This window comes from Marmota flaviventris, chromosome 2 (genome assembly GCF_047511675.1).
Source record: "Marmota flaviventris isolate mMarFla1 chromosome 2, mMarFla1.hap1, whole genome shotgun sequence".
Lineage (NCBI taxonomy): Eukaryota > Metazoa > Chordata > Mammalia > Rodentia > Sciuridae > Marmota > Marmota flaviventris.
Genome location: NC_092499.1, coordinates 173,626,928 through 173,647,386, shown reverse-complemented (window position 1 = coordinate 173,647,386; position 20,459 = coordinate 173,626,928). Strand labels below are relative to the sequence as shown.

Sequence of the window (20,459 nt, the reverse complement as noted above, 5' to 3'; positions counted from 1 at the left end):
ACAAGTGAGCCACATATTTATCATTTGCTTTAGCTTTTATTAAGTCGGTCTTCTAGCACTGAGTCACAGTAAAAAATACTTTTTCATTCATATATGATTTTTTTGATGGGGGCGGATCCTGGGGATTGAACTCAGGAATTGAACCACTGAGCTACATCTTCCCCCCCCCCCCCCAACCTTTTAAAAATTTGAAACACACTCTAAGTTGCTGAGGCTGGCCTCAAACTTGTGATCCTCCTATCTCAACCTCCAGAGACGCTGGTCTTAACAGACATGCAACACCAGGCCCAGTAAAAGATACTTTCTTAAAAAGGTCGTCACTTCTGCTCACAGTCCTGGCCTGTGAAAGGACAAGCTGGGATTTGAGTGCCGGCCCACCCATCTTCGATTGTTTAGGGTTCGAGACTGATGCGTGGCAGTTTTCCAAGGCGGTGGAGGGGTGGGATGGAGGGTTGAGGTCAGAGGCGGCCCTTGGAAACTAGCCTTCTGACTCCAGTTAAGATCCCTTGCAGGGCCACAGTAGTGAAAGTAGAACCCGGAGGGAGGAGAGGCGTACCCTCATCTTCAAAGGTCGGTTCCTAATTCCTTGGGTTAACCAAGGTAGGTGTCCTGGCTCTGATGGTCGCCCCGCAGACGGCCTAGACTTTGCGTTACGCCTTGCACGAGGCTGGGCCGGCTACTTTTTCTTTGGGGATGAGTGAGTAAGTTGGAGCTATGCTTGAACCAAGGGGTGTGAGCCCAGGTGGCAGCGCGGGACGAAGTAGCGGCACCTCAATCCTTGGCTTCAGTGGCCTTCGACTTCCCCGCCCCCGGAGGGGCGGGCCGGGGGCGGAGCTCGGAGCGTCCCTGCCCGGAGGCGGAGCAGAGGGCCGGCCCGAGCGGACCGGGCGGGGTGGGCCGGGGACTCGAGGCGGAGCGGGGCCCCACACAGGCCGCGGCGGCTGGCTCGGGCCCCTACGGTCCCAGCGGCGGCTGGAGGAGGAAGCCAGACGGCTGGCGGAGGAGGGGAGGCGGAGGAGGCCGAGGCCACTAATCCAAGACTCACTTCCCCGGCTCAGCAGGGAAAGGTACCGAGCACCCGCTCCCCGGCCCGGCCCCCAATCTCCGCCTGGCGTTGGCAGGGGCTGTGGCCGCTGCGGGAGGGTGAGGGGCCCGGAGCGGCTCCCTAGGATTCTGACGGCCCGGAGATCCGGTGGCCAGCGGGGCGCACTGAATGAGGGCTGGGGTGCGCTGCGTCCCTGGAGGCTTGCGGAGAGCGGTGGGCGCCGCGCCCCCTGGCTCCGATGGGGGAAGGTAGTGTGGAGGAAGGTGGCGGCGATCCTGGGGCGGGGGCTTCTCGGGCCGGGCGCCGGGGGGTGGAGGGCAGGCCGGACCCGCCGGCTGCGTGCTGGACGAAAGCCCCTGGGGAGCCGGGCAGGAGCGCTCCGTGGGCGCAGACAAAGCCGGGCGCGGACGCCGGGAGACTACTCGGGCTGCCTGGAGGGTGGGCGCTGGAGATAGAAGAGAAAGCTCCGCAGGGACCCGGGGAGCGGCTGGCCACCCTGGCTCCTGGCCCCGGGCAGCGTCCAGGTGGCCTCCTTGAAGGGCCCGGGCGGACTGCGGAGCAGCTTTCTTGGAAGGGCCAACTAGGGGCTCACGATCTGCGCGGGGCTTGGCAGGAGCCAGGTTCGGAAAGGGGTAGGGTGTGTTGGAGTGCTTACTTTGTCCGGGACGGGGGAGTTGAGGAAAACCACCGCCCTGAATTGAGGCGGAGGCTCTTGCAGAGCAGGTGAGGGGCCCACGGACTCCCTCGGAGCTTGCAAGAGGAGGGGTAGTGCCCGAAGTGATAAGCGCGGTGGGTGGCACGTACAGTGAGCTGTACCCACAGGTTGTTTGCAGAACCTGTTGGTCGTAGCACATTACGTTCCAGTCCGTGGGGGCAACTTGGTTGTGGTTGGGCAAACAGCAGGTGCCAGGGCTCAGAGGGACTGGGCATGAATGGAGGGACAGGTAGGCGTGCATCTGGTGCTTCTCTGAAGGTGTGTGTAGGGTAAGCCCCACATCTGCATTCCGTTTCTTCTGTCCCCTTTAAAGATTGGTATTCAGCTAGGAGCATTCAATTCCTGAATTCCAGGCCCGTGAGCCTCTGGCTCCAAGATCCTTTCGCTGTTGCCCATCCCTCAGTTACCTTCCCTCTTCAGTGTTAGAAGTGGCTTCTTTCCCCTTGGGTCATTTCTTACACTATAAGAACAGACTTTGCTCCCTCTCGCATTTTATAGTCCCCTTTTTGCCTTGATCTCCCTCTCCCTTCAGCTAGGACCCACTTCTCTTCATAGTGGAACTTCTCTGGAGAGCTGACTATACCTGCTCCTTTAGAGCATCCCTTCTGTTTTGCAGCCCACTTGACTGGGAAACTTCCCTGAAACTGCAGCTCATGCAGTCAGGGCTCTGTCTTTGCACACCCCTTCCATTCTCTGCCCACCTCTCTCCATTCTCCTCCTAGAATCAGTGTCCTTCCTTGACTACTTCTCCTGGTTTTCTTTTCCCCTTCCTGGCTGCCTCTTCCTTAGTCTTTTTTTTGACAACCCCTTCACTCATTTCTACATGCTGTAGGCTCTACATGCCCCATCTCTGTTCTCAGTCCCCTCCTTTCTCCTGACTCCCCAGCTTTGCTTTCCCCTTTGTCCCCTCTATTCACTCTCCCTTGCCCCAGTTTTCATTTTTCCTTAGGATTTTAAAAAGCAAGTATTAATTCATAAACACACAGATCTTACATGTTTTCATTCTCATGATTTTAAGTAGCTGATTTTATCTTGGGCCCCAGCCACTCTGTAGCCACCTATCTGATTTATGATGTCCTGGTTGACAAAATACTTAATGTGGATGAAACAGAACCCAGACTGCACTCCCCAGATATGATCCTCTCCAGGTCTTTTGAGTGTTGCTTAGAATCTACTCACCTTTTTACGACAAGTGGCATCAACTCCTTCCTTTCCCTTTTTTCCCCCCTGAATCCAGTCCAAGAGGAAGTCCTTTTAGTACTTTCCACAAAATCTAGATCAGTCCTGTTCTCCATGCTCTGACTCCTTGTTACCACCCCAGGTTACTGCCCTAGGCTTCCTGCCCCAGGCCAAGGCATCTTTTAAGTCTTGTCTGAATGCTATAGTAGCAGAGAGTAGCGGCTAATGGGCTAATGGGCTAATGCTTTTCCCATCTGCATGTGTCCTCTGATCTATTTTAACAAGAATAATGCTGAAAATTTTGATTATATCACCTTATTCCTCTAAAACCATTGATGGATCTCTATTGCACTTGAATAAAATCTCAAAACTTTCTCCTGGTCATTCAGACCCTTTGTGATCTGACCTTGCTGACCTCCCCAGCCTTATATTGACCACTATCTCCTTGTATGCTCCCTGACAGACATCTGAATTATATCTGTCTGTCCAACAGCCTAGGCATTTTCCTGCCCCAGGGCCTTTGCTTGCTTGTACTATCTTCTCTGCTTGAGGATTTTCCCAGTGCCCTCACTGGGCTGGCTGTGCTCCTTACTTTTCAGGTCTCATCTTAAATATAACTTCCTCAAATGCCTTCCCAGTATAGGTAGAGGGGCCCTCCTCTCCTGTAATTCATTATAGCATCTGGTTCACTTTCTTCATTATATTTATCAGAGGCCATAACTGTTACAATTGTCCTAACTTTGTTTACTTGATTTTATCTGGCTTCTAAGACTTTGTCTGGAACTTTGACTGAATGGCCTGCTGCTCTATCTGGAGCATTGAGCACAGGGCTTGGCCTGTAACTGATGCTCAGGAAATCGGAGCCAGGTGGGAAGGATGGGACTGGGCAAAAAGAGATGGATATTGCAGTTAGCACAGGAGCCCCTTTAATCTTCAAGCGGCTTTGAGGATTTTATTTTTGTTCCTCAAAAGTAGTTGTGCAAATTGCTGCAAGAATCTGAGAGAGCCAGTGGGATGTGAAAAAGGGAAGTAGAAGTTGGGTGTAGTGGCACGTGCCTGTAATCCCAGCAGTTTGGGGGCTGAGGGCAGGAGGATCACAAGTTCAAAACTAGCCTCAGCAACTTAGTGAGGCCCTAAGCAATTTAGTGAGACCCTGTTTCAAAACAAGAAATTAAAAAAGGGACCAGGGATGTGGCTCAGTGTTGAGCATTCCTAGGTTCAATCCCTGGGGGTGGGGGAGAAGTGAAGAAAGTACAGGTGGCTTGAGGTCAGACTTCTACACCTTGGGGTGTTCCAGTGTGTGGAGTCTGTGTGGGTCACTGTGGGTTGAGGGCAAATGATTTCCTTTGCTTTATTTGGTGGAAATCTGGGCTGGTTCATGAAAACAGATTTCAAGTAGCTGATTTTATCTTGGGCCCCAGCCACCCTCTGTAGCCACCTATCTGATTTTTGTCCCCTCTATTCACTCTCCCTTGCCCCAGAAGGGAGATTCTCCATTTCTGGAGAGGTGTATAGCCTGGGATTCATTTCAGCCTATACCCTTGGGTGGTTGCTGGGTGGGACTATGGGGGTCTCTATAGACTTTTTTTTTGGTGGTCGTGCTGGGGATTGAACCCGGGGCCTTGGCATGCCAGGCAAGCACTCTACTGACTCAGCTATATCCCCAGCCCTCTCTGTAGACTCTTACCTTTCTACCCACAGCTCTCCTGTTTGCATGGATGAATCATGTGACTGGTACTCTCAGAAAGGAGGATTGAGAGCCAGGGGACCTCAGATCTGGGAAGGAGGAGAGCTCAGCCTTTAAAAGGGGAACTGGGGATAGATTGAAGTCACACCACAAGTTGAATGCTAGAACTCAGGGCTGGTGATTCGGATCCGGGGTCAGGCGGGCACACTTAGGAAAGGCCTTGAGCTGGAATAGGTAGGAACAAGGAGGGCATCCTGGGATGGAGAAATCTGGCAGAGACCAAGAGGCTAGGACGAGGCTCTGGTATGCTCACTGGGTGTCAGGCATTGTTCTAAGGACTTTGCAACATTAACTCCTTTAATCCTCTTACCAGCTCTGTAAGATCAGTCTTACTCCCGTTTTATAGATGGGCAGACTGAGGTACAGTCATACAACTAGCAGTGATGGTGTGCGTTCTAGTTCACTCCGCTGCTTCTCTCATGCCACTCATAAATGTGCCTCCTGAGGACTTCTGAACAAACAAGGGGTTTTTCCTGACTCCCTGAGGTGCCTGGCTTGGGGAGCTGAGGAGACAGGAGAGAAGTCATATCCTCTAAGGTGGAAGGGATCCTGGAGTGAAGTAGGTGAAAAAATTTTCTGCTTCATGTCCTGCTTTTTCTTCTAGGAGGGGCTATGAACCCAGTAGTTGGGCATGATGCATACTGTGATGTCAGGGTGCTGTAGAGGTCTACTGCTTCAGGTCCAAAAACCTGTTAGAATTTCACCTCCCTGGGTATAGCATTCCTTCTTTGTTGTCTCTTAAAATGCCTGGAGAGGACAGGGAGGTCAGGTGGGGTCTCTGCAGATAGCTGGCCCATTTTGGATTCCATCTAGAATGCTGTTAGGTAGAGCTTCAGGCTTGGCCCTGGGAAACCTGGCTGGAGTCTGAGTTGGACTGAGTTGAATGTGGGAACAGAACTGGGGGAACAGAGAGATGGAAACTGGAAACAGCTGTTTGCTCCAAATTCTGAGCCTCAGAGTTTTGGGGATCTGCTCATCTGTCTGAGCATGTCTTGCCAGCTCCACAGGAAGAGAGGGTCAGTCAGTATTCTCTTCCGCATTTGGGGAAACTGAGGCACAGGGCAAACATATTATCGAAAGCTCACCAGGCCCCAGGGTTGTCAGTAGGCCCATGGAGGAGGCCTTTCCATAGCACCTAAGTCCTTGTCCACTGTGTTAAAGGGGAGGCTGTGGCAGAGCCTCAGGTGGGCAGGCTAGAGCTGAGGGCAGACTTCCGGACAGCTGGGCACTGGACCTTGTTAGTTGTCATTGGCACCTGGCATCTCCTGTGTCCCAGCCTGGTATTCAGAGCCAATGAGGACAAAGGACATGGTCCCCACTCTCCAGGAAATACAAGTGAGCTTGCCAGCTGTGATAATGAGGTGCAGTTCAAACTAGCTTCCTGAAGGAGGTGGTGCTTTGAGAGGGTCCTAGAGTTCTGGGTGGTCATGCTGACAAAGGAGGAATGGCATTCCCAAGGCAGAGGGGGAGCCCAGACCTGGAGTAGTGGGTTGAAGTTAGGCTGGGTCAAGCTTGACTGCCAAGCTGCTGAGTCTAGACTTGTACTAGGCCCCAGGGAACCATTGAAGGTTATAGGTTGTGATTGCCATGACTTAATTAAATGGTGGTCTATAAAAGTGCTTCTCAAAACTCAAACACACGCGCATCAACTGCGCAGCTTGTTAAAATGCAGGTTGGTCCTGTCTGATTCAGAGGTCTGGGGTGAGGCCTGAGACTCTGCATTTCTAACAAGCGCCTGGGCAGTTCAGTGCTGCTGGTCTAGGGGCCCCGATTTGTGTAGTGAGGATTTAGACTGGAGTCCTGAGGAACCTGCGCAGTTCAGGCGGGACTTGGAACAGGTAAAGGGGACCATCTCAGTTCCTATGAACCATGTTGGGGAGGTGTAGGGAGCTGCCTGTGTGGGGATTTGGGGGTGCAGGTGAGACTGGGGGGAAGGGCAGAGAAGAACATAGTAGATGCTGGGTGAGGGGCCTCTAGAGGTGTGAGTTTCACCTGGGAACCCAGGCTTGATTTCTAGGGCTCCTGACTGGGAGGAGCTTCCAAGACCACAGCGGGTGTTTGGGGTGGCTCTGTTCCTGGGCAGAGTGACATGCAAATGACATGCGGGGCACCTTATCTCTGCCCACAGCCAAGCTGGGTGCTGCGCGTAGCCAATCTGTGGTGAGCACCCTTCCTCCAGCCAGGGTGGGGTGAAAGATTGGGGAAACAGCTGACTCTGGCCTCCAGCCCCAGCTGTACATCTCTGAAAAGCCCCTGAAGTGTCCCCAGCTGTGGACCATCATCCCTGGCATGTGCCCTGTCTGTTCCTCTGGCTGGGTGTGAATCCCGGGTGCTGCTGCTGATGGTCACTTGAGCTGCTGTTGGGGTTTTATCCCACTCTGGCTGTTCCCCCAGTGGACCTGGGCGTTGAGGGCCCTGGATGCTTCTCTCTGCTTTGCCCCTGGCTGGGCCCCTACAGGCAAGTGTCTGCTCTCCTTTGAGGCCTCAGTTTCCTTGTCTATAAACTGAGAGATGTTCAGTCCTGGGGGAAGGGAGGGATGTCACAGGGTTTGTTGGGTGGGGCACTGCATCTTCTCAGAGTGGCAGCTTAACTTATTTTAGTTTTGGTTTAATATTTAAAACTCGCATGCTAAGTAATGGAGTAGAAGAACCAACTTGCACGAATAAGCCGTCCAACTTGCTTTGGGGGGTCTCCTAAGGCTCCTTGTTCCTTAGGCTCTGCACTGAGATCACTGGTAGCTGAGGTTCCCCCAGACACTGGCAGGGGGAGTACATTCTCTAGGAGGAGGATAGGGAGGCCAGACATGGAGGGCAGAGGTTCTGTTATGCTAGGTAGTGCCCAGAGGGGCTGTCAGGGCAGGGGTTCACTTGCTCTCAGGCTCCCCAGGTGTCCCACCTGCCTCTTCAAAGGAGGTTAAGGCCAAGCCAGTCTTACCCGCTACCTCTGTGCCAGGCTGTCCTGAAGGGGTGGATGGGTCAGCATTTCTCTGACTGTTCTGGGAAACCTCAAGGGTTCTGGGGACAAATAATAATAGAAAGTGGCAAATCTACTCCATCTGTGGGAGATTTACAATGGATTTAGGAGCATTAAAGGCTCTGACAAGTCCTGTAGAAGGAAACCATTTTGTGTTTCCCAAACTGAGTCAACCAAGGAAGTCTTTTTTTGAAGACTCCCTAATAATATCTCACTGACTCGGAAGACACCTGTTGGGAACAGCTGATATAGAAGGATGCTGCTTGTTGAGAGTCCACAAACATGGGTGATGGGCAGGTCCAGATATGCCAGGGAGGAAAGGAAGGATGGAGAGATGGCTTCCTGGGAGAGGTGGACTCAGTGACAGGCACATTTGGACAATCAGAGGAAGAAAAGGGCACTACAGAGGGAAGGGCAGGCTGGACAGTACCTGGGCCCAGAGCCAACACTGGGCTCTTGTGGTCATGGCTCTGCTTCACTGAGCAAGTGAAAAAGGGGCCTGGATGGACCTATCAGATGTCCAGGACCTGGTGGTGACTGTGCCTGGATCTTCTGGATTCTTCGAGGGTCTCCTGCTCTATACCTCTCTGCTACCTCCTCTTAACAGCAGTGTTAAGCTTCTTGCCCCGAGTTTCCCTGTGCCTCAGTTTCCCCATTTGTGTCATGGGGATAATGTCACCATCCCCCCCCTTGTAGGGTTGTGACACTCAAACACCAGCTGGCTGTTGTTACTGGTGTGATTCAAGGATGGAGGTGGTGTCTCCAGGAGGGACCTGGGGAAGAGGATCGTCATCACAGACATGTGGAGGCAAGGTATAAGAAGCAGCCGAGCAGACTAAAGCTTGGGGTGGGGTCCTGGTTAGAGCAGAGCTGTCCTTAGAGGAGAAGGAGGAGTGAAGGCAAGGGCAGCCAGGACTGGCTCCCTGGAGGAGTGGCCTGCAGGGTGGGGAAGCGGAATGAGAACTCACAGGCTTGGATCTGGGAGTCTGAGGATTCTGCTGGGTATGTGTAGGATACCAGTGGCCTGCGGGCAACCGGGAGGTGACAGGGACCTGCCTTCATTTGTTAGGCCACAGGAAGCCATTAAAAGTTTTGGATGTGATCAGAGCAGTGCTTAGTGAGAAACACGGCAGGGACATGCAGTGATGGTAGCAGGGGTGCAGGACCCTCTCCCCTACCCACCCAATAATAGCGGTGCTCCTTAAAGCATGGGAGGGGACTGGTTGCTTATATGATCCTTGTCTTTAGATTCTTGATCATTTACCCAGAATGTTTAGAATCTTTCCCTGTTGCCTTCCCTGGGAAGGGTGTGGTCAGTGGAGGAGGTGGGAGGGGGAGAGTTCCAGGGTCCCTGTCCCTACTGTCCCCCTATCCCCTGGGTCTGGTGGGGACAATCAGTGAGGCTACTCTGCCTTGCCCTTCTACGTCTGGTTTCCTTTGCAGTGTGAGGACTCTTTGTTCTGCAGCTCAGGTGAGGGGACAGGTGTGGCATTTCAAACAGTGTAGGAGGAGGAGCTGGGATGGTGCAGTGTCAGGTGCTGACAGGCTGGTGTAGGTGACTGACGCGCAACCTCCGAGAGGCCTGGGAGTGGATGCTCTGGGATTCTTCATCCAGCCCCAGCTACGCTCCCGTGTCCTCCTTTGCCCCTTGTTCTTTCTTCCTCAAATAGGCGGGGGCCCAGGGCTCTCTCCAAGTCCAGGGGTGGAGGATGAAGAACAAAGGAAAACATTTGGGTTGAAGCAGAGTTGGGTGGCCTGGCTGTCCTGCCCTGCTAGGTCAGATCCCTGAATCTTCTACCTACTTCTTAGGGGAGGGTTTTAAGGCCCTTGTGACTTGAGACCAGGAGAAGCAGCACTTGGAAATGAGTTGGAATTTATTAGAAAACAGAACAAAGAACCTAGCCACCCCCTTGTCAACTGTGTGCCAGGCCCTGGCGGATACATAGTCCCTTGCCTTCCCACATAGCCTGGGAGGCCTGGGTGAGATGAGACACAGATGCGACACTGTCAGTAGCAGGAAATGGAATGGTGGGGGTCAAACTCAGGTTCTGGGACATCTGGCCTTATGCCCTTTCCTTACCCAACAGCTCTCTCAGTTTGTCCCAAGACGCTCACTTGGGGGTGCTGGCCCAGCTGCCTGTACTTCTGATCCTGGGAGTGGGGTGCTATTCTTTTCAGCTTCGCAAGTCAGCTCGATTTTAGAGATGACTCAAGCAGGAGACACCCAGGACCACCAATGGGCAAACACTGTTAGGAAAGTTCTAAATGCTGCCTTTCAGTGTTACCCACACAGGGCTCTTTTACTGTCTTTAATTTGGTAAATTAATTTTAAACAACACCAGGCACAATACAAAACTTTGTGAGTTAAAGGTTTGGAGTCTAGGAAGTAACTCAAGGAGAGACAATGAACTTGACTATAACTGGATTAAAAAAAAAAAGTGAGGCCTGAGGCTTAGTATCTTATGGAATAGATATCGAAGTGCATTTTGTCGGATGGCAGGTTGTGGAGACTCCTGCGATCTCAGTTTCCTCCTCTTTAGCACAGGGGCACTGATGTAAGGATTAATTGAAAATATTTCATGGGGAAGTACTTAGCACTATGTTTTGTAGCTCGAATGTGCTCAGTGAAGAGTAGAGATAACGATGATGGTAGAATGTTATGAATGACTCTTTTTGACTTCAAAAGCTTGAGAGTTATTAAGTCTCTTTGAACTCAACAAAAGGACTTGAAGAATGTTTATCATCCAAACTCAGCATCAAAACTCCGTAGGTGTTTATGGATTAAACCTCAGGCCGGGGCCCATGCATGTACTTTCTATGAACACCTTTCTATGGACACTTTCTATGAACACCTGGTTTTTCAGACCTTCTGGCACTTGCCTGGGACGCTGTGCTTCAGGCTGGGATGTTTGTAGAGCCCTTTGGAGGCTGGTTCTGTGCACTTGTTAGGTGAGAATGGACAGGGCACCCTGAAGTCACCAGGAGGGGGCAATTTGTTGCCAGTGAGAGAAGTGACTGTCTATAGGGAATAAAAAATCAGTCTTTTTGAATTTTCATTTGTGCTGGCAAAAGTAATGACATCACATCATTGACCCTGTTTTTGGGGAGAAAAGCAAGGGTGAAGGGCTGTGGCCTGGCACAATGTGGCTGACAAGCCTAAGCCAGCACTATGAGGCAGGGAGACTAGGCTGGCCTGCAGCCCACCTAGCTAAGCATTCGGACCAGGAGGCAGGTGGCCTCCTGGTGGCAGCCCCAGGTTTTGGCAGTGCAGCTGGGGTGAGTCACCAGGCTTTGGGATGACTCTGCCAACCCAGAGTGCCTGGCACAATGTGTTCAGTGTCAGTATGTGGGTAAGACAGGAGGGGTAAGACAGGGAAAGTACCAAGCCCAGGGCAGTCCCTGTGCCTGCCACCCTAGGAGGTAGAGTGGGGACTTAGAACTGAGCAAGGGTTGAGCCCTGCTCTACCATTCCCTCTCTCTGGGTGGCCTTCATCCTGTTGGTGAGTTTCTCGGAGCCGGTTTCCTCATCTGTACAATGGGTAGCTATACAGTGAAAATGAAATAGTGCAGTGAATGAAGAGCCCAGCCCAGGGCCTGGCACAGGAAGCACAAAATAAATAGCAGTTTGCTTTGAGGTGCATCTGGTGGCTGGAGTTTTGGGGGAAGTTTCCTTCCTTCCTTCCTTCCTTCATCATGCATGCTGCCTGTGCTCTGTGATACATTGTGCTGTGTGGAGACTACAGAGAGGTAGTATTCCTGGAAAATGGTTTATGGTGAAAGAGGATCCCTCCTCCCCCTGCAAACATTCCTTGGACCCAGCAAACCTCAGACAACTCTGCCATTGCGGCTGTGAGGTCTCTTTACAGTCAGGGAGCACAAGTCCCAGGCTGGGCCCAGTGGGGGCCCCATGGCCTAGGAGAGAAGATAGACTTGCAGGAGACACCCCCTCCCCGGAGCTGGAGTCAAGCACAGTTGGGCTTTGTGCAGAGTCACGAGGGGCCACCAAGGGGAAACTGCACCCCAGCTGAGCTGCTCCCACAAGCTTCAGTTCTTGTCAGTGGTTTTGAAAGAGTTGTGGAAAGTGCTGACTGGCTGTCCTCCTTAACCCCAGCACTGTGAGGCTGTGGCTGCTGGCAGGGAAAGGGGAGAAGCCTCAGGGCCCAGCCACCCCCTCGTCTATTAGCTCATACTTCCCAGGCGTCCAGTGCCTGATCTGCACAAAGGGTGTATCTCTGTGCTTGTGGGTGGCGCTGGGGACACTGAATCACCTAGGGACAGGTCGGATGCCTTCAGGTGATGCCTGATGCAGGGGCTGGCTTGGGGAGGGTGCATGCTGGGTCCTGTGAATGGAAGCCACCTAAAGGGATGCTTGCCCAACTCTGGTGATGGCCTTGAGGAGGGAATGGGGCTCAGGAATCAGGCCTGTGGTGCCCACCTTGCACTTGTGGGTCCTGCACCAAGGTATTTGAGCTAGTTTTTCCTTTTTTTCACATCACAGGCTTGTTGTGAAGTGCAGAGTGAGGTGGCCAGTTGACTCAGTTACAACCAGTCTTGGTTCCTCCCAGTGGTCATGACTGGGCACTCAAGTCATCCTGGCCTGCTCTGGCCCCCATATCCTGCCATTCAGTAAGTCCCTAGGAGGTCAACACAGCACTCTCACTTCCTCTGTTTCACTGTCATCTATGTGTATGAAGGTAAGGGAAGGCAGAGAGGCCTTCCCTTACCTCCTTACATAGAGTGGTTCCCTGTCCCTCCACCCTGACTTCTTTTCTTTATGGCACTTGTTACCTGGACTTGCCAGGTCCTTTAGGGATTGGCTTCTGGTTATTGCTGTATCTGAGAGCCTGATGCCTGCCCCAGAGTAGCAATTGCTAAACTGCTTTAGATGTGGGAATAATCTGTCCCCTGCAACCTGCCCCTCTCCATTCTTTCTCAAACCTTGGCTGTGCTTACCTCCAGTCTTCTCAGCACCTGCCATGCCTGTAGACCTGGGTCCTTTAAGATGGAGCTGAGACATCTCCCCACCCACATGTCCTAGGCCTACTCAGATTCCACACCCAGCAGGGCGCAGCCCACGGAGGATGAAGTGCCCATGCTGTTTGTTGAGTGGCTGTGTGGCCTGCCTGCCTGCCTCTCCTGCTTTTTCTGGAGGGCTGAGACGCTGCCTCACTGCCTTGGGTGGGGGTGGAGGGTCTTGTTCTCTAGCAGGCTCAGGCAGTCCTGTCCTGTGAGAGTGCTGCTGCGCACACCTGTGTGGCAGACGTCTGGAAGCTCAGCGCGCTGACCACGCCCCAGGGGTGGGGCTGGGGAAGTCCCTGCGCGGAGGTGGGAGATACCTCCTCCCTGTCTGGCGCTGGGACGCTGCCGCAGACTCCCAGGGCGGCTGCTGCAACTACCGAGGGAGGTCAGGTGAGTGCTGCGGCTTGGGACCTGGGGCTTTGGAGTTTCGGGGCCTTGCCAGGTGGTTTGGCCGCACTGGTCTCCTCTGTTGAGGGCTGCTCTTGTAAGTAGCGCCTGGGAGCCTTGGTGCTTGTGGCTCCCCTTCCTGGAGCTAACTCTCATCGTGGAAATCTGACTCCTTCCCCAGCCCACCTTTTTTAGATAGATAACTTTTTATACCCTCCTTGGAATTTCCCATGGCGACCCTTAGCACTGTTTATTCTACTCATGAGTTAAGAAGCCATGAGCTTTAGGGCAGCCCTGTCTCTTTAAGTCATTCCTCTGTCCTCCTAGGGGCTAGTGGAGCTCCGTGCAAGACTGAATCCTGGGGGAGACAAAAATACAAATATAGTTTTCTCTGAGGACTTGTGAGAGGAAACTTAAGACCCAGTAGAGATCAGGGCAGGTGTAATGGTAATTCCTATTTTACAGATGAGAAAAAAAGACTTTTTGAGAACACTCTGAGCTAGACCCCATCCCTGCAGCCCGATACTTCCCCTGTGGGAGCACCCCCTGAGAGAGGTTGGGCCTTGGGCTGGAGTGGGCCTTGGAGGCAGAGAAAGGGGAGGAGGATGTGGATATGCTTGGTGCATGAGCAAAGGCAGGTGAGGACACCTGTCTGCCTTCAGGTGTATTACAGACATGGAGTGAAGATGTCTTTGGTAGCCAGGCAGAGGCGGCATAGAGGGAGACCTCCAGCTAAACTGTAGGCTGGGGTCACGTTTGCCATTGCTACATAACACATCCTGAATATCTCTGGGCTGTCCTACAGTCTGCATTTGGAGCCTGCTTTAGAGAAGTGGCTACATGTTAGCATCATGCAAGGCCTAAAATAATATCCATATTTAGGTCTCACCCCAAGGAGTCTGATTTAAATGATGTGGTGTAGGTATAGGTTGTTTGTAAAAATCTCCATGTGAGTCTAATGTGCTGACTGGGAAGCAGTTCCTGTCTCCTGGGCCTTATAAGCTGCTAGGCCTGGGACAGGCTCCCTGCCCACTGTACCTTAGTACTACATTTCAGAACAGAGTGGGCTGAGATCCTCAGTGGGATGGGGACTTCTGGAAAGAGAGTTGCTGACTGTTAGTTATCTATTGCCAGGTAATAAAGTAGCCAAAAATTAGTAGTTTAAAACAGTGATGAACTTTTATTATCCTCAGGGTTGTGGTTGTAGCTCCGTGGTAGAACATTTGCCTAGCATGGGCTGGATCCTGGGTTTAGTCCTTAGCAACATTCACATGTGCGTGCGTGCACACTGTGCGTACACACACACACACACATGACCTCATTTATATAACATTATTATTCTCCATTAATATGGGTCAAGAATTGGGAACAGTTTAGCTGGATGGTTCTGGCTCAGGGGTCTCCCAGGAGGCTGCAGTCACCATGTTGGCTAGCACTCTAGTCATCTGAAGATCTGCTTCTAGGCAGTTCACTTTTGCTTGGCAAGCTGGTTTGGCTTTTGTGGGGATAACTCAATTCCTAGCCTGTGGGCTTCTCCATAGGGTTACTGGAGGGTCTTCAGGACATGATGACTATCTTCCCCCACTGTAAGTACTCCAGGTGAGTGAGGTGGAAATTTACCTAATCTCAGAAGTCACAGTCCATCATTTCTGCAATATCCTATTAGTTACAAAGGTGGGCTTGCGGGAGGAAGGGACTAAACTAGGGTATGAATACTAGGACAGAAGCATCATTGGGGCCATCTTGGAAGCTAGTGGCCACACAGGTTGTCCTAGAGTTGCACTTGCAGCTTCATAACCCTTGCCTCATGGTCCAAGTGCAGCCAGCAAGGGGGATCCTGAGCTGATCCTTCTCTCCCAATGCCCCATTCCTCCTTTGCCATAGCAGTGTCCCTGTGGGGTGGGGTGGGGTGGCTCTCTGAGACCTGACAATCCTTCTGTGCAATCATCTTGCAGGAGGCTCTTGAACCTCTCTACTGGTAGATTTACCCCATCCTCACCCACATATGGTCACCTGGTCCTGTCTTCACTGGGTAACTGCCATTAGTAAATGGTAAATGCCATTAGGTTCTGTAGGATAAGGTAAGAACCATTGCTGCTCTGTGGCTGGCTCTGGGGTAAGCACTGTGCATGCATTGTCACATTCAACTCTACTGATGAGGAAATTGAGGCTTAGTTTTCCTGTAAAATAAGTGGTGGAGATTCAAACCATTGATATTTAAAAGCAAGTGATCAGACCCCAGGATCTGCATGGAAACCATGGTGCTATAAGGAGGGGATAGCAATTCATTTATTTTATTCAATTGGGTCATCAAGTGAAACATAAAGAAGTGTGCTTTTGTTATTGTGAGAGAGAGAGATGTCTCTTCCTGGGATTCCCCTGGGGCTTGGGCACCTCAGAACTGGTACCCTTGTCTTGAGACTGGTTTTTCCTCTCTGGGTTTCAGCTTTGTCAGAGACCTTTTTCTAGGGAAGTGAATGGCTGTGAGCACCATCTTCTCTTGGTTCTCCTCTGTCTATAGCCTGGTCTGCCATCACCAAGGGAAGTCTTGCACCAACTTAATCACCAGGGCAGTGACTGGTTCTCTGATGTCTCTATACTTGTGTGGTTGATGGTTTCCTTGAGGGGAACTCAAGAGTTGTTGTGTCAGGCCCTTCTCAGAGGGAGAAAATCCAGATGGTCTTATCCTGAGAGTTGCTTAGAAAGCTGCAGGAGACTGGAGACATAGCAGCTGGTGGATAGGATCTGGGGTCAGGGCTGTCCTTACTCAGGGTAGGGGTGAATGTCACCATTATATAGATGGGAAAATGAGACTCAGGTTCTACTCTTCAAAACCACACTGGTTAGTGGTAAAGGCTGCTGTCTGGGCAATTTGATCTTTTATAGAACTAGCCAGGAGTGGTGTACTTAGCCTGTTAGACCCTGACATCGAGAGGGCATGGTACCTGCATGCCTCTGGAAGATTTGGGACTTGAAGGGACAGAGGTGTGTCCTTCTTGTGGAGAGGAGATTTCCTTCTTGGCTAGCCAGGACATGTGCACACAGACACACACGAAGGTGGGAAATCAGGGTGTGGGGTGTGAGCAGCTTGGAGTTGGAGATAGAAGCTAAGCTAGAGTGCTGAGTCAGTATTATTTGACAGGTTCATAGGAAGCATTCAGAAGAAATGGAAACCAATCCCTGAACTGATGTATTGTCTGAACATAGTTCATGCACTAATTTTTGCTAAAGGTGGGATCTATGGAAGGCGGGGTTGAGGGAACTTTGGGTAAAGCTGTTGGGGTCAGGGTATGGGAGGAAGAACTGCAGTCCCAGGCTGTATTCTGGCTCAACTCCACCTATTTGTCTCATCAAGGTCTCCAACTGAGGGGACCTTTATGTCCATCAAGAAGATCCTATCTTTTCTATGGCTTCTTCCAAAACGTTTTTCCCCTCCTCCACCCACAACTAGGCTTCTGGTTGAGTAGTCTCCTGGGCCTGTCCCTGCAGGGAGCTATACAATTACCTATTCCTCCCAGGGATGCAAGTCCTGGAACAATTAACCTGGGTTGTCTGCAGGCCTATTCTGCCTTGTGGAGGAGCATCCTGGGAAACAGAGACCAGCCCAGGGTGCTCACCACCCACAGTGTGCCTCCTCGTCCTGCCTACTGATTCCCTGGGGGTGGAGGAGCATTTGGTTCTTGCCCCCATGCACTGAGTTAAGGGCTGCCTCTGTCCTTGCAGCACAGGCCTGCCAAGGACTCCTGGCTCCCCTATTACTCTTCTGAATAGGCTTATAAAGCCTTTTAAAGTTGTGCTTTTAGGGACTTTACATATTTAAGGAAGAGATGTGGGTAACAAAGACATTGTGCTTGGAGAGGAGTCCAGGTGCCAGGAAGAAAGATGGGGCCCTTTCCCCTTTTTTGGCCTGTGAGGGCCAAAGGACACTGCTAGTGGTTGGAGGTCTGTGGAATGAGGCACCTATGCCTTTTCTCGTTCATGAACTTGGAGTTGACTAATGGCTAACATCTCTGGTGGCCCCTCATGATCATTGCTGGGTAGGATGGTCAGGCTGAATCAGTGCTGTGGGGTTCAGACCGAGTTATTATTGGGAGGAGTCAATCGAGCTCAGATTGTAGGGTACCTGATTGATGTCTGATATTAGGGTTGGGGCCAAGGCCGAGGCTGGGTTTTGAGCTCTCATCAAGATTGGGGTTCTTATACATGAAATGGAGTTCTGGGCCCTTGGAGAGGTGACTCTGACTTCCTATAATGGCCTTTTAAGGGATCTCCCTCTCTTCCCCTCCCACTCTGAGGTGGTCTTTGCAGTTGGCCGTACTGTTTACCAGTGTTATCTCATTTAATCCTCCCAGCAGTCCTGCCAGGTAGCTGGATCTTCTGTCATTTTACAGATGGGGAAGTATGGAAGACTAAAGGAGGCTTCAGGTATCAGATGGGACTAAGTCAGGTGACCCCAGGAAGCAGGGGACAGATGCTGTGTCATTGGGGTGAGTTCAGAGGTGTTGGCCAAGTAGGGTTCAGAGAAGGACAGATAGTAGTCTAGGTGTCACTTGGAAAGCAAGGAAGATACTGAAGTGGAGCCTCAGCCCAGGTCTCCAGCCTCCTGGGCCTGTGTTCTCTCCCTTTCCCTTCCTCTTTTGGACTTAAAGACTGCCTGTGCTTTTTCCCCCAGTCTGGCTCAGTAATCCTGTCCCTTTTGCTTCCTCACTGGCCTGGATGAGGAGGCTGGGGAGGGTCTGGCTGGGAGTAGTTGGGGGGGCCCTCTCTGGGGTGAAGGGGTGGGAGGAGCCTTGCTGTAGACACAGAGCCCCTTTGTCTGCACTGCTGTGCAAAGCAGCTGGTCTGGGATTTCTGGGCATTTTTTACATTGGAAGAATAATTGCATTGTCTGGGGGGACTTGAGAATTCAAATCTGACAGACCTGACAGGCAGTCCAAAGATGTTCCCTGGGCCAGCCCCTGGCTTCCGTCCTTTTCCCTCTCCTATGTTAGAAGCTTGAGAGAGAGAGGGGTCCCTCTAGGGAAGGTGAGGAGGCTGCTGCCCATAGGTACTCATTATATCTGTTGGGAGGAGAGCATGAAGTCCCCAAGGTTGGTTGGGAAGGGTGCAGGTGAGCTGATCTTTGCTGCTGAGGGTACTCTGGACAGGTCTCCCATGAGCAAATGTGGGGGCTTAGAGTGTGGGGGAAGACTTCTGGTTGGAAGGCATGTTCCATTTGGAGAGGTTCAGCTGATATAGGCCTAGACCTCAAGGGGGAGGGGGTGAAGTGACAAGTCACTTCAAGTCAATTGCCTTAGGGCCTTACCCTTCTCCTGGAAATGGATGAGGAAATTCATCCTGAGGTGGCCCTGAGAAGAGGACAGGGCTCAGGCACTTGACCTATGTGACCTATGTTCAGAGGGCCCAGGGATGGGCAGAATTCTATGTATCTTTGAGGAGGGATGTGGGTACCAGGGAGTCTGGCTCTTGTTGGCATTGTTTTTGTTGAAGTGGCCACTGTTAGGGTGAGGCTGAGGCGGGCTCCAACACTGAGGAAGAAGAGATGCCATAAACCCAGCTGGGCTGTTGGCCCTCCTGTGAGTGATCACTGGGCATGGCCATGCTTACCTGGGGGCCAGTCCAGCCTGGAGCCTGGCCCTGCTCAGTGACCATATAGGGCAACAGCCTCACTGCTAAGACTCTAGGCAGCAGGATTTCCTGAGATGCTGGTGCTCTGAGGGCTGGCTGGGGGCTGTTGTAGCGCAGAGCTCGTGTGAGAAACTCACAGTTCAAGGTGACTGCTGCTTTGGAAAACAGTAATGGAGCAGACCTGGTTCCAGCAACATAGCCCCACAGTGACATACTGTGCAGTCCCAACGAGGGCACGTCTGTGCTAGGAAGACCCAAGCAACTTCTGACACATGGGAGGGAGGGTGTTTCCCCCAGGTCTTTAGGTTGGCCGTGCTGGACTGGGAGGCCTAAGACTTTGGTGGAGGTGGGAATCTGTATGTTGATATTTTGTGGGTGGGAATCAAAGCCAGAAAGGCCACTGGGGTCCAGAAAGTAGAAGGACCGACCTGCCAAGGGCTTCCCCATGGCTGGCATGAGGTGGATGCTTGATGAATTGCTGAATTCTTGGGCATACCGTGAGAAGCCTGGCCATACTTGTCTTTGTGAAGATGGGCTGGGGGATGGAGACCAGGTGCTGGTGAGGTTCAGAGAGGAGGATGGGGGCCTTGTGGGAAAGTTGGGTTTGGAAATGGCAACAATTTGGGCTGTAAGTGTGACGTGGCTTGTCCCAACTGATAAGGAGGGTCTTTCACTAAGGATGCCTCAAGCTTTGAGTCTCAGGACTGCTCAGTGCTCCATTGATGCATGGGGCAAGTGCAAGGAGATGTACCCATTTTCCCTTCAGTTCTGGGCATTTCCCGGAGCGGCTCAGCAGGGACAGGTGTTAGAGATCAGGACTAACCATCTAACCATGTCTCTAGTATTTGCATGAGGAAGCACTTGTTGCAGGGTTAATTTCTGAGTGACAGTGAAATTGGGAGAACGTGGGGTTGAGTGGAGGAGGAAGTGCCTTGGCTGCTAATGCCCACCCTGGTTTCACCTGTTCTCCTAGTCCTTATCTTTCTATGTTTGACGACTCTGCCATTGGACAGGGCTTTCTTCTCTTATCTCTTCTTCCCCTGCTGCCTTCTGTCATCCAATCTGGCTTTTGGGGTAGGTCAACTCAGGGTGATGCTGACCCTGGGCAGCAGGGGGTGGCTGTGGCCTGTGGGTTAGAGAAGTGGTGGGGAGAGGCAGTGGGGCATTTTGAATGGGGGTAGAGGGAGGTACTCCTGTCCTGGCTGGCCTGATTTCTTGAAGTGCTGGGGCTTGGTCTGCTTGGAGACATGGGAGTCCTAATGTAGGCACTGGGCAGGATGCCCCAGCCCCGCCCCCATTTTGCCATGGCAAATGCCTATTGCCCTGCTCTTCCCGCCTCCCCCTGCTTCCTCCTCCTTTCTCCTGCCCGGCTGAGCCAGCACTTTTTTCTTCTCTCCTTTATCTGCGTGAAAAGTACAGGGTGTTCTGTTTCTCCTGTGCATACAGATCAAGGAGCGGATGTTATTTATTTATTTCTTTACCCAAGGCGAGAAAAAGACAGGCAGGCACTGAGGACCATTTAAATGATTTTTCTTCCTCAATAAGGCAGTTTCTTATTTAAAAAAAAAAATCCAAAAGGAGAAGATGATACAGACCAACAGAAAACAAGAAAACAAGTTACTCATTCCCTTCCCGTGCTGGAGACAACAGAGCACCCAAAGGTCCACTTGAGCCTTTAGCATACAGTAGGGATTCCTGGATGTCTTCTCTCTTCTTTCATTTGGACCCATGGATGATAAGGGAGGGGGACCACAAGGAACACTTA

General features: G+C 51.9%; 2 protein-coding genes across 8 annotated transcripts in view; one reads left to right on the top strand and one right to left on the bottom strand.

Moving 5' to 3' along the window:
* Positions 1-925: 925 nt before the first annotated feature.
* Positions 926-20,459, top strand: part of Smox (spermine oxidase) — a 36,624-nt gene continuing 17,090 nt past the window's right edge. For 2 of the 7 annotated variants that reach the window (XM_071608785.1, XM_027954887.2), the window contains exon 1: positions 6,895-7,144. In XM_071608785.1, coding sequence (XP_071464886.1) covers positions 7,106-7,144 — 39 coding nt within the window. In that variant the 5' untranslated portion in view covers positions 6,895-7,105. Of the gene's footprint in view, positions 1,068-6,891; positions 7,145-8,356; positions 8,474-20,459 lie in introns of those variants that run through there. The other 5 variants (XM_027954900.2, XM_027954893.2, XM_027954917.2 and 2 more) reach the window with 5 other exon arrangements.
* LOC139704636 (basic proline-rich protein-like) lies at positions 1,042-1,899 on the bottom strand. Its single transcript, XM_071607426.1, has one exon. The coding sequence runs from the start codon at positions 1,897-1,899 to the stop codon at positions 1,042-1,044; it is 858 nt and encodes a 285-aa protein (XP_071463527.1).